Source organism: Emys orbicularis, chromosome 4, assembly GCF_028017835.1.
Source record: "Emys orbicularis isolate rEmyOrb1 chromosome 4, rEmyOrb1.hap1, whole genome shotgun sequence".
NCBI classification, from domain to species: Eukaryota; Metazoa; Chordata; order Testudines; family Emydidae; genus Emys; species Emys orbicularis.
In genome coordinates, this window is record NC_088686.1 from 35,048,914 (window position 1) to 35,061,158 (window position 12,245).

The 12,245-nt window shown below is 40.1% G+C and overlaps 1 protein-coding gene across 1 annotated transcript in view; it reads right to left on the minus strand.

The window, feature by feature from the left end:
- Nucleotides 1-245: 245 nt before the first annotated feature.
- Nucleotides 246-12,245, minus strand: part of SPATA7 (spermatogenesis associated 7) — a 73,627-nt gene continuing 61,627 nt past the window's right edge. The window contains exons 11-14 of the mRNA XM_065402654.1: nucleotides 10,319-10,372; nucleotides 2,875-2,952; nucleotides 1,209-1,266; nucleotides 246-728 (exon numbers count right to left, since the gene is read on the minus strand). Coding sequence (XP_065258726.1) covers nucleotides 246-728; nucleotides 1,209-1,266; nucleotides 2,875-2,952; nucleotides 10,319-10,372 — 673 coding nt within the window. The remainder of the gene's footprint in view (nucleotides 729-1,208; nucleotides 1,267-2,874; nucleotides 2,953-10,318; nucleotides 10,373-12,245) is intronic.

Consider the following 12,245-nt stretch of genomic DNA (forward strand, 5'->3'; position numbering starts at 1 on the left):
CACTTAGCTGAAATATATAAAGTCCTTTTTAACCAGTGACATTTGACACACTACAGGTGTATGTTAGTACATGAATCAGTTAAAGCCTGATTAATAATACTTGTACTCCTGCTGGAGAGGCTATAGCAGTGTCCAAAGAGAAAAATTAAAGGTAAAATGAATGATTCACTAGCATTTATTTAACAAACGTCAGCTCTCTGCAACAGTCTACTGTCCTGTTCTGCAGCTAGTTCTTGTCTACTACTTTACATAGAGGAAATTTGAAGGGCCTCTGCAAAGTTTTCCTCAAGATCATCAAGTTCCTTATTTGATTCAAAGTCACTGTCACACGTGGTTGAGTTCAGTGTTGGCTCAAATGTGTGTGAAATATCTGGGGCTTCTTCAGATTGCACTGAAGAGTAAGGATCTGTTCCAACACTCACCACTTCAGTTCTATCTTTTGAAAAGATATCCTTGTCATGCATCTGCTTTGAAGTTTCACTGTGTACGGGGTGTTTTAGTTTGTCTGTCTCCTTTGATAATAAATCCATGGCTTTTAGGAACTCCTCACTTTTTGTAGTCTTATTTTGTTTCCAATTTTTGCTGGTAAATTGGAGCTGGTCCAAGGTCTCAAATCTTTCCAGATCAAATGGGTCAATCACTTCCATGCTGCCATTGACTCTCTCAGATTTCTCTGTGCTGCAGCCCAGGTCGACTTTGAGGACATCCAGTAGGTGGCGCATTTTGTTCTAGAATTTAAGGGAAGAAATAAGGTTCTTAATCACTTATGGCCCACTCCACACCTGCCTGCAGTCTTAAGACAGGATCTGTAACAGATTTCATAGTCCAAATAGCTGAATGTATTAAGAATTTATTTTCAAATTAGCATGTTCCATTTAGTTACATTTTTGAGGAAATACAGGATGCATAAAATCAAGTAACTTAATTATTCTTATAATTACTTTGCAGAAAACAATGATCAAGTTTCTGAAATAACTGTTACCCAGTGCATGAAAGTATGCATGATGTGGGTGATCTAGAAAGGTCACATTTCCCACTTCCACTGCTGACAAAGTACCACCACACAATCTCTCATTTAAAAGGTGGATCTGTACTGAGGGTTATGGCTACATTTGCAGCATTTTTAAAAGTGCACTTTGGAAAGACCTCTCTGAAGTCACTTACATGGACTGAGAACATTACAGACTCTGTTCGGAAAAAGAACATACCTCATCCAAACGGTGTTTATTTTGCTCTATGTGACGCTCAAACAATCTCTCCAAAACCCTAAAAATAAATAAATAAGTAAGGCTCAGGCAGATCATTATTTTGAGAAGAGAAAGATAAAATGTCCTAAACAAGCCTAGATGAGTAAAGGATCCAAGCTCCAGAGTCTTCATGCATTTACTAAGGGGAAATAATCAGATTCCCCTCATTATACTTTGTCACAAAGAGGCCAACATTGTGTCTACAGGTCTCTCATATCTTACGCTGGGGTTACATTCTGCGGTCAGCGCGTAAAGCGAAAACCACGTAAAGTCAAAATTACATTGAGTGTAATGGCGGACGGAATCGCCCGCACTACAGGAACAGTATTTAAATTGTTATTTTTCTCTTTTTTTGTGTTTTTGCCGACCGCGTAAAGCTGAATTCGCGCATGTTAAATGCGCGTAAGATGCGACAGACCTGTACATTTTAACAGACATTTACTCAGTGGGCCAGGCCTTGTCATAGGGCTGAATGAGAACACTAACTGATGTACCCCTTGCTCTGTCTTAGCCAGTCTCAGCTCAGATAGAGTGAGCGGATGCCACAGACTGAAGTATTCACAATCCCATAACCCCTCCCCATAGTGGCTGCTGATGTGCAGAGGTACAAGCATAATCCTATACTCCCAGCAGACCCCCTGTCCCAGGCCCTATACTCCCAGCAGACCCCCTGTCCCAGGGGAGGGGGAAGAGACAAAACACAGCTTCAGCAGCTCACTGTGGCAAGGGAGAGAAGATCCCTCAGGCCCTAAAGGCCCTCTATCATGGCCTGTGGGGAAGGCAGAGAGAAAGAACCTCTGGTCCCTTCTTCAGAGACTGGGGAGAAGAAACTGTGAGGAGAGAGTCAGGAAGGAGATGCTGCTAGGGCACCTCTGTCAGTGCCAGGATTGATATGGGCTGTGCCCCTCTGCTCCACTTGATTTGAAGTGGGGGGAAGGAGGAAGTGGACTAGAAGGGTGGAGAATGTGCACGAAGGAAAGAGTGGGGGGGATGAGGAAACAGATTGAGAATAGAAAGAAAAAAGAATTAGTGAGAGTGAGGGAAAGAAAGGAGAGACAGGAAACAGGGAAAGAGAAAGAGGACAGGCCGGTTGTTGGGGATGAGAAAAAGAGAGACAGAAGGAAGAGAATTCAGTGCACAGAGAGAATTTAATGGTATGGGAGAATAACCATTGGAACAACTTTCCAAGGGACATGGTGGACTCTCAATAGACTTCATTTGAAGTCTATAAGATTGGAGATCTTTCTAGTAAATATGTTATAGTTGAAACAGAAATTATGGGCTTGATGCAGAAATTACTGGGTGAGGTTCCTTGCTTTGTGTTACAATGGCCTTAAAATCTATGTATCTCTGATAGGGGAAGAGTGACAAGAGATGGAGGAGGAGAGGAAGAAAGAGAGCAGTCTATGAAGATGTGCCAAGATCTACAACAGAAGTAAAAGGAAAGGAGAGAGAATGAGAGCAAAGGGAAATTATGTTTTTAGAAGTGTATTTAATAGGAGGTTAAATGCCAAAATCTTATTATAAAAATGTCACCAGGGTCAGAGATACTGCACTCCACACTGCTTACAGAATCCAATCTGTTCTGAGCACAGTCCCTACAAACCTTAAAACAAAGATATCTAACCTGTTGGAAAATAATCCAAGCTTCAGAATTTCATCTGTTACATCTTCAATGAAACTCAAATACCGAAGCTCTTCTTCTCTGCACAGAGAACAGAAAATCCAGTCTGAATGTTTAAAAGTAGAGACATCTGTCACACAACAGAGCAAGAAGCTTTACCTGCTAAGGGAAATTACTTAGCAAATACCATGGAGAAAATGGAAACACTTATAGCTCTTGGGACCAACTTAGCTTCTTGTCTTACAGAAGACAAGTTACTTAGGTCCCATGTTTAGGTTGAATAAAAATAAGCTCTGTATAAAGTACGATGATATCTGCAGAAATGTTGCCTTGGCATGTCAGAGCAAAACTGTCAAGCTTTATGTTAACTTCCTGCTCTTGTATAAACTAGTCCAGAGCTCCTGAGGTGGGCAGTCCTGCAGGAGGGGTGACAGATCACAACCTGCTTTGTGCTGTGAGATCTGGAAGGCTAACACTGCTCAAGAAATGGGTAGTGCTAGCCAGGTAGGGGGCAGAGACATGATGCAGCGCAATGCTCTGATTCAACTGCTTTCACAGGGGTTTCCAGGGAACTTCAATTGCTACTCCCTGGTGGGAGGGCAGTGTTTCCACTGAAAACCTCCCTTACTTCAGGCATTGCTGGTGCAGGGAGAGGTAATGGATACCTCTCGGAGCCAACTTCATTCATTCTGATCCTTTCTTTTTAAATTTCAATGGAAACAACCCTTTAGCAAGACAGAAACATTCCTCTGCAGTGTTTGCAACCCAAATGTTGCAGCATTCAGCTAGTGCAGGAGAATCAGAGAATGAAACTCACTAGCACCTAGCACAACAGGTCCTGCTCCAGGACCAGGGCTCCTAGTCACTATGGTAATACAGGTAATAATAATAATGATAATAGCCAATTTTCATTGTAGAGTCAGAGAGCTACAGAAAGAAAAACAACGCCCTGAGTAGAAAGTTCATCAGATTAACATATTTTCAATGCTAACAGCCAAAGGTTTTACTAGTAACAATGCTAAGGAATTTTTTACACAAGGGTTTTAGCCTATAACTACTCCAGGAAGAACAGGGGAACACTAGACTGTTCAAACAGCTAAGCATTAAAAGTATTCTTCAGTGGCACGTGCAAGCAGCTGTCATTAAGAAATATGTAAGAGAATTAATCAGGCATCAGCATAAAAATATATTGATGTAATGTGTTGTAAAATGTCCTTTCAAGTAAACAAATGATATAGCTAAAATGAGTTGCTTGGATTATGGGAGTTCAACATCACAAATGCCTTGAAGAGTGTTGAGGTGTTGTGGAGCTCTTTGGCTAACATTCCTTAGAACCAGTGGTGATGCCAATCACTATGGCTGGGAGAGCCACCAAAAGTTTGGAGTTCTGTTGAGACAACCTAATAATAACAACAATAACAACGCAGTAATATGTTCCCCTTCTATAGCATCTTCCAAGGATTCCAAAAAGCTTTTCAGTCAAGTCCTCTTCAAGACAGGGAAGCATTATCATTCCTTTTATAGATGGAGAAACTAAGATATAGAGCAGGGGTCGGCAACCTTTCAGAAGTGGTGTGCTGAGTCTTCATTTATTCACTCTAATTTAAGGTTTTGCGTGCCACTAATACATTTTAACGTTTTTAGAAGGTCTCTTTCTATAAGTCTATAATATATAACTAAACTATTGTTGTATATAAAGTAAATAAGGCTTTTAAAATGTTTAAGAAGCTTCATTTAAAATTAAATTAAAATGCAGAGCCCCTCGGACTGGTGGCCAGGACCCGGGCAGTGTGAGTGCCACTGAAAATCAGCTCGCGTGCCGCCTTTGGCACACGTGCCATAGGTTGCCTACCCCTGATATAGAGAAATTACGTGACTTGTAAGTCAGTGTAAGAGCTGGGAATATAATTTCAATCTCTGACTCCAGGGTCTCACCAGGTTTCTGGCCAGAAATACTAGGAGAATGCTCTCCATGATCAGTTCTGTTCCTGGATATAAACTGGAAATAACAACAATCAACCAACTTATCCATGTGTTTTAGAACTTCAAAAAAGGTTGGGTTCTAAAAAGGAGTGAGGGCTGGGGGCAGGAGTTCTGACTTTATTTGGACCGGGCTGCCCATCCATACAAGTACAAGACTGGGAAGGAGATCTGGGTTCTATTCCTGGCTTTACCCCTCCTGAACCCAGTTGCCACATCTATGAAATGGGGATAACTATCTAGCTCACCAGGGGATTGTAATGCTCAGTTCACTAATGTCAGCAAAACACTTTGTGTTATTCAGATGGAAGGGTCTATGGAAGTGCAAAATAATATTAATGCCTCTCTGAATATCCTATTTCTTCAGTGTGCTTTCCTCTTCATCCCTGTTGCATGTAAAGGGGATCTTTGTTCTCAGAAATTTCTCTGTTCCTGCTACTTGTTCTCCACCTGATGCCTGATTGCAACATTACACTTCGGTTGCTCTGGAAATGTTTGTTGTATATGTCTGTTGTCAATACAAAGAAAAGACCATGGTATCAAGGGGGGAACTAGTAGCAGGAGCTCTGCAGTAACAAAGGTCCCGTCTTCATAGAAATATTCCTAGTAATAAACAAGAACAAGAATAAACAAGAATAGCAGAATCTAGTCACTTTCCCCCAAAAAGTTGTAGCTAGTTTTCCTGATTTTTAGATCCGTGGGGGATATTTCACATGCTGTCAAATGGATTTCTTTATTTGTAGCCATGTCAGATCCAGATCAGACTCTGATGTGATAGTTTATTACAATGCCTCATTTATTGTTTTAACATAAGAACATAAGAATGTCAATACTGGGTCAGACCAATGATCCATCTAGCCCAGCATACTATCCTCTAACAGTGACCAGTGCCAGATGCTTCAGAGAGAATGAAACAGAATATGGCAATTATCGAGCGATCCATCCCCTGTTGTCCAGTTCCAGCTTCTGGCAGTCAGCAGTTTAGGGACACCTGGAGCATGGGTTAGTATCCCATACCATCTTGGCTCATAGCTATTGAAGGACCTATCCTCCATGAATTTACCTAATTCTTTTTTGAACCCAGTTATGCTTTAGGCCTTCACAACATCCCCTGGCAACGAGTTCCACAGGTTGACTGCATTGTGTGAAGAAATACTTTCTTATGTTAGTTTTAAACCTGCTGCCTATTAATTTCATTGGGCGACTCCTGCTTCTTGTTTTATGTGAGGAGGGTAAATAACATTTCCTTATTCATTTTCTCTACACCACTCATGACTTTATAGCCCTCTATCATATCCCCCCTAATCGTCTCTTTTCTAAGATGAACAGTCCCAGTCTTGTTATTCTCTCCTCATATGGAAGCTGTTCCATGGCCCTAATCATTTTTGTTGCCCTTCTTTTTACCTTTTCCAATTCTAAAATATATTTTTGAGATGGGACGACCAGAACTACATGCAGTGTTCAAGGTGTGGGTTTACCATGGATTTATATAGTGGTATTCTGATATTTTTCTGTCTTGTCTCTGTCCCTTTCCTAATGGTTCCTAACATTCTGTTAACTTTTTTTGACTGCAGCTGCACACTGAGCAGATGAATTCAGAGAACTATCCACAATTACTGCAAGGTCTCTTTTCTGACTGGAAACAGCTGATTTAGACCCCATCAATTTGTATCTATAGTTAGAATTATGTTTTCCAATGTGTATTACTTGCACTTATCAACATTGATTTCATTTGCCATTTTGTCACCCAGTCCCCCAGTTTTGTGAGATCCCTTTGTAGCTCTTCACAGTCAGCTTTGGTCTTCACTACCGTGAGTAATTCTGTATCATTTGCAAATTTTGCCACTTAACTGATTACCGCCTTTCCACATCATTTATGAACATGTTGTACAAATCCCTGGAGGCCCCGCTATTTATCTCCCTCCATTGTGAAATCTGATAATTTATTCCTGGCCTTTGTTTCCTATCTTTTAACCAGTTACTGATCCATGAAAGGACCTTCCATCTTATCCCATGACTGCTTACTTTGTTTAAGAGCCTTTGATGTGTCAAAGGCTTTCTGAATGTCTAAGTACGCTGTATCAACTGGATCACCCTTGTACACATACTTGCTCAAAGAATTCTAATAGACTGTTGCGGCATGATTTCCTTTTGACTCTTCCCCAACATATCATGTTCATCTATGTGTCTCATAATTCCGTTCTTTACTATAGTTTCAACTAATTTGCTTGGTACCGAAGTTAGGCTTACTGGCCTGTACTTGTTAGGATTGTCTTTGGAGCCTTTTAAAAAAATCAGCGTTAGATTAGCTAACCTCCAGTCATCTGGTTCAGTGACTGATTCAAACAATAGGCTATATACCACTGTCAGTAGTTCAGCGATTTCTTATTGGAGTTCCTTCAGAACTCTGGGTTAATACCATCTAGCCCTGATGACTTATTACTGTTTAATTTATCAATATGTTCCAAAACACCCTCTACTGACACCTTAGTCTAGAATGGTTCCTCAGATCTGTCACCTAAAAGAATGGACTGGATGTGGAAATCTCCCTCACATCCTCTGCAGTGAAGACAGATGCCAAGAATTCATTCAGCTTCTCTGCAATGGTCTTATCTTCCCTGAGTGATCCTTCAGCATCTTGATCATCTAGTGGTCCCACTGATTGTTTGGCAGGCTACCTGCTCCTGATGTACTTAAACATTTTTTTGCTGTTAGTTTTTGTGTCTTTTGCTATTTGCTCATCAAATTCTTTTTTGGCCTGCCTAATTATACTTCCATATTTGACTTGCTAGAGTTTATGCTCTCAAAAAAGATCTCACAAAACTAGTGATTGGGCAACAAAACGGTAAATGAAATTTAATGTAGATAAATGTAAAGTAATGCACATTGGAAAAAATAACCCCAACTATACATACAATATGATGGGGGCTAATTTAGCTACAACAAGTCAGGAAAAAGATCTTGGAGTCATCGTGGATAGTTCTCTGAAGATGTCCACACAGTGTGCAGAGGCAGTCAAAAAAGCAAACAGGATGTTAGGAATCATTAAAAAGGGGATAGAGAATAAGACAGATAATATATTATTGCCCTTATATAAATCGATGGTATGCCCACATCTTGCCCAACTTCAATGTATACCCCAAATTAAGAAACACAGTAAAAGAACTAAAAAAGAGCCACCATGGCTTAACAACCATGTAAAAGAAGCAGTGAGAGATAAAAAGACTTCCTTTAAAAAGTGGAAGTCAAATCCTAGTGAGGCAAATAGAAAGGAGCATAAACGCTGCCAGATTAAGTGCAAGAATGTAATAAGAAAAGCCAAAGAGGAGTTTGAAGAACGGCTAGCCCAAAACTCCAAAGGTAATAACAAAATGTTTTTTAAATATATCAGAAGCAGGAAGCCTGCTAAACAACCAGTGGGGCCCCTTGATGATCGAGATACAAAAGGAGCGCTTAAAGACGATAAAGTCATTGCGGAGAAACTAAATAGATTCTTTGCTTCAGTCTTCACGGCTGAGGATGTTAGGGAGATTCCCAAACCTGAGCCGGCTTTTGTAGGTGACAAATCTGAGGAACTGTCACAGACTGAAGTGTCACTAGAGGAGGTTTTGGAATTAATTGATAAACTTAACATTAACAAGTCACCGGGACCAGATGGCATTCACCCAAGAGTTCTGAAAGAACTCAAATGTGAAGTTGCGGAACTATTAACTAAGGTTTGTAACCTGTCCTTTAAATCGGCTTCTGTACCCAGTGACTGGAAGTTAGCTAATGTAACGCCAATATTTAAAAAAGGCTCTAGAGGTGATCCCGGCAATTACAGACCGGTAAGTCTAACGTCGGTACCGGGCAAATTAGTCGAAACAATAGTTAAGAATAAAATTGTCAGACACATAGAAAAACAAACTGTTGAGCAATAGTCAACATGGTTTCTGTAAAGGGAAATCGTGTCTTACTAATCTATTAGAGTTCTTTGAAGGGGTCAACAAACATGTGGACAAGGGGGATCCAGTGGACATAATGTACTTAGATTTCCAGAAAGCCTTTGACAAGGTCCCTCACCAAAGGCTCTTACATAAATTAAGTTGTCAAGGGATAAAAGGGAAGGTCCTTTCATGGATTGAGAACTGGTTAAAAGACCGGGAACAAAGGGTAGGAATTAATTGTGAATTCTCAGAATGGAGAGGGGTAACTAGTGATGTTCCCCAAGGGTCAGTCCTCGGACCAATCCTATTCAACTTATTTATAAATGATCTGGAGAAAGGGGTAAACAGTGAGGTGGCAAAGTTTGCAGATGATACTAAACTGCTCAAGATAGTTAAGACCAAAGTAGACTGTGATGAACTTCAAAAAGATCTCACAAAACTAAGTGATTGGGCAACAAAATGGCAAATGAAATTTAATGTGGATAAATGTAAAGTAATGCACATTGGAAAAAATAACCCCAACTATACATACAATATGATGGGGGCTAATTTAGCTACAACAAGTCAGGAAAAAGATCTTGGAGTCATCGTGGATAGTTCTCTGAAGATGTCCGCGCAGTGTGCAGAGGCGGTCAAAAAAGCAAACAGGATGTTAGGGATCATTAAAAAGGGGATAGAGAATAAGACTGAGAATATATTATTGCCCTTATATAAATCGATGGTACGCCCACATCTCGAATACTGTGTACAGATGTGGTCTCCTCATCTCAAAAAAGATATACTGGCACTAGAAAAGGTTCAGAAAAGGGCAACTAAAATGATTAGGGGTTTGGAACGGGTCCCATATGAGGAAAGATTAAAGAGGCTAGGACTTTTCAGCTTGGAAAAGAGGAGACTAAGGGGGGATATGATAGAGGTATATAAAATCATGAGTGATGTGGAGAAAGTAGATAAGGAAAAGTTATTTACTTATTCCCATAATACAAGAACTAGGGGCCACCAAATTAAATTAATGGGCAGCAGGTTTAAAACAAATAAAAGGAAGTTCTTCTTCAGCGCACGGTCAACTTGTGGAACTCCTTGCCTGAGGAGGTTGTGAAGGCTAGGACTATAACAGCATTTAAAAGAGAACTGGATAAATTGATGGAGGTTAAGTCCATTAATGGCTATTAGCCAGGATGGGTAAGGAATGGTGTCCCTAGCCTCTGTTTGTCAGAGGATGGAGATGGATGGCAGGAGAGAGATCACTTGATCATTACCTGTTAGGTTCACTCCCTCTGGGGCACCTGGCATTGGTCACTGTCGGTAGACAGGATACTGGGCTAGATGGACCTTTGGTCTGACCCAGTATGGCCGTTCTTATGCTCCTTTCTATTTTCCTCAGTAAGATTTTACTTCCAATTTTTAATTGATGCCTTTCTGCCTCTAGATGTCTTTTAATGAAACTTAAATTTATATTTGTAAAAACTTAAAAGGAACTTTAAATTTGTTGCCATTTTACTGTTTCACCCAGTAAAAGAGAGAGGAAAAAATATACTTACTCAGCCTGGATTTTTCTCATTGCTGAGGATTCCATAGAATACATGGATGTCACGCTAGTCAGAAAAATAGATATTAAAAAATAGCATTAGGCAATTTCCTAGAAACCTCCAATTCCCTGCATTTCACTCTCTTTCTGGAGCAACCCACAATCATGAGATGCCCTCACCCAAAAGTGTCTGCCAAAGAACACTGAATCCCTGTGGTAATAACTGGGTTAGCTGTACCAGTGAGAGTTATGGGAATGTCACTAACATCCTTTATCCATTTCATCTCTATAGAAAACAATCCCCTGCTCCAGTGGTAAACTCCACTTCTTAACTTCAAGGCAGATGAGAGTTTCCTCTAATATTGGGACAGTCAGAACCCTTACCCCAAAGATGGAAGGTATCCCTCAGACTGAAAAGAAAGTCCCAATGTTACATCTGAGGCTGGGTTTCCATCATGGCAGTACAGCATCCCATAATCCATTTAGTGCTTTTAGTAGAACATTTAATATGCTGCATGTAACTCCTACTCATGCAAGTAATCTCACTGCACTCACATATCATCTTGGCACAGAAAGGAGGCTATTATTTAATTTCTTGTCATACAAACATCTCCATGACTTCTTCCATGCCACTATATATGGAGCTGAGCAAATAATTGATTTTTTGGTTTGATAGATACAGAAAAACCCAAACAAACTTTTGTTTCGGGTCAAACTAAACATTTAATCCGACCCAAAACAACATTCTTCCATTGTTTCGTTTCATTAAGTTTTCAGCTGTTTTCTACCCTTTAAAAAAATCTCTAACAAATATAACTAAATTTCTAAACCAATCTGCAAATAGTTTATTCACTGATAAATGCATTTTCAGTCAAACAAAACTATGTGCCAAAAAAATAATAATAATAATAAAAAAATGCACCCAGCCCTAGCCCCATATGCTTGGAACACTGTCCCAGAGACTGCCCACTAATCCACCACTCTTGCCTCTTTTAAATCTCTTCTAGAGACACATACACTTCTACCAAGAAGTGAGCTACCTATCATTTTAAATTATAGGCTCAAAGTTCATCAAGAAGTGTACACAAATGAATGGATTCTCTGCATGATCTTATTTATGTGACTCTACCTAACCCTACCCAGTGCCCTCTTGTTTGCATGTCCTCATAACTTCTATTGTGTATAAATTCTAGACTGCAAACATTTGGGAGCACAGAGCTTATCTATCTGTTCTATGAGGTTCCTAATGCACCTGTATACAGGTGGTGTATACATAATGATAATTTGAGGTGACTCAAAAGATCAGTTCCATCTTAATGCCCCCTTTCTGAACTTGAAAACTAGATCAATTTCTGTTTGTCTTTCAGGTAGAAACTGAGACAAGAACCGGAAAGGCCATTTAGCATTGTAAGATTTACAATATTTCCTAGATTTCCAGTGGAAAATATTTCAGAAGTAGAGCTTTGATTGACTCACCGATTTATAGTTTGCCTATCACTGGCTCTTACGTTACAGAAAACATCACACAGATGTTTTAATCCTGATGTTTTACCCAGTGAGACTATATCTGCTATAGCAACATAGCATGAACTGAATACAAAACACACTTGTGCTTTGTCTTCAGATGAGACTTAGTATTTATTTTTAGCCTCTATGGCAGACAACAGGTGGATTATCAGGGATAATTAGCGATGGGCTCAGCTGGCAGTGTGGCTGTTTAGGGTAGAGGATGGGGTAGGCTGTGGTAACAGGACACATAAAAGCATTACAGTCTCATAGGAGGCAGTCTGCTATCTTGGGCATAGTTAGCATCACAATGTAGCTGAAGCACAGGTGGGAGGGATGGGATTGTAAAAAGGGAGGAGAAAAGGTAGCCATGAACAAAAAGGTGAAAGCCCGGGTACCACCATCAGTCTAACTTAATATCACCAGTTACTGCT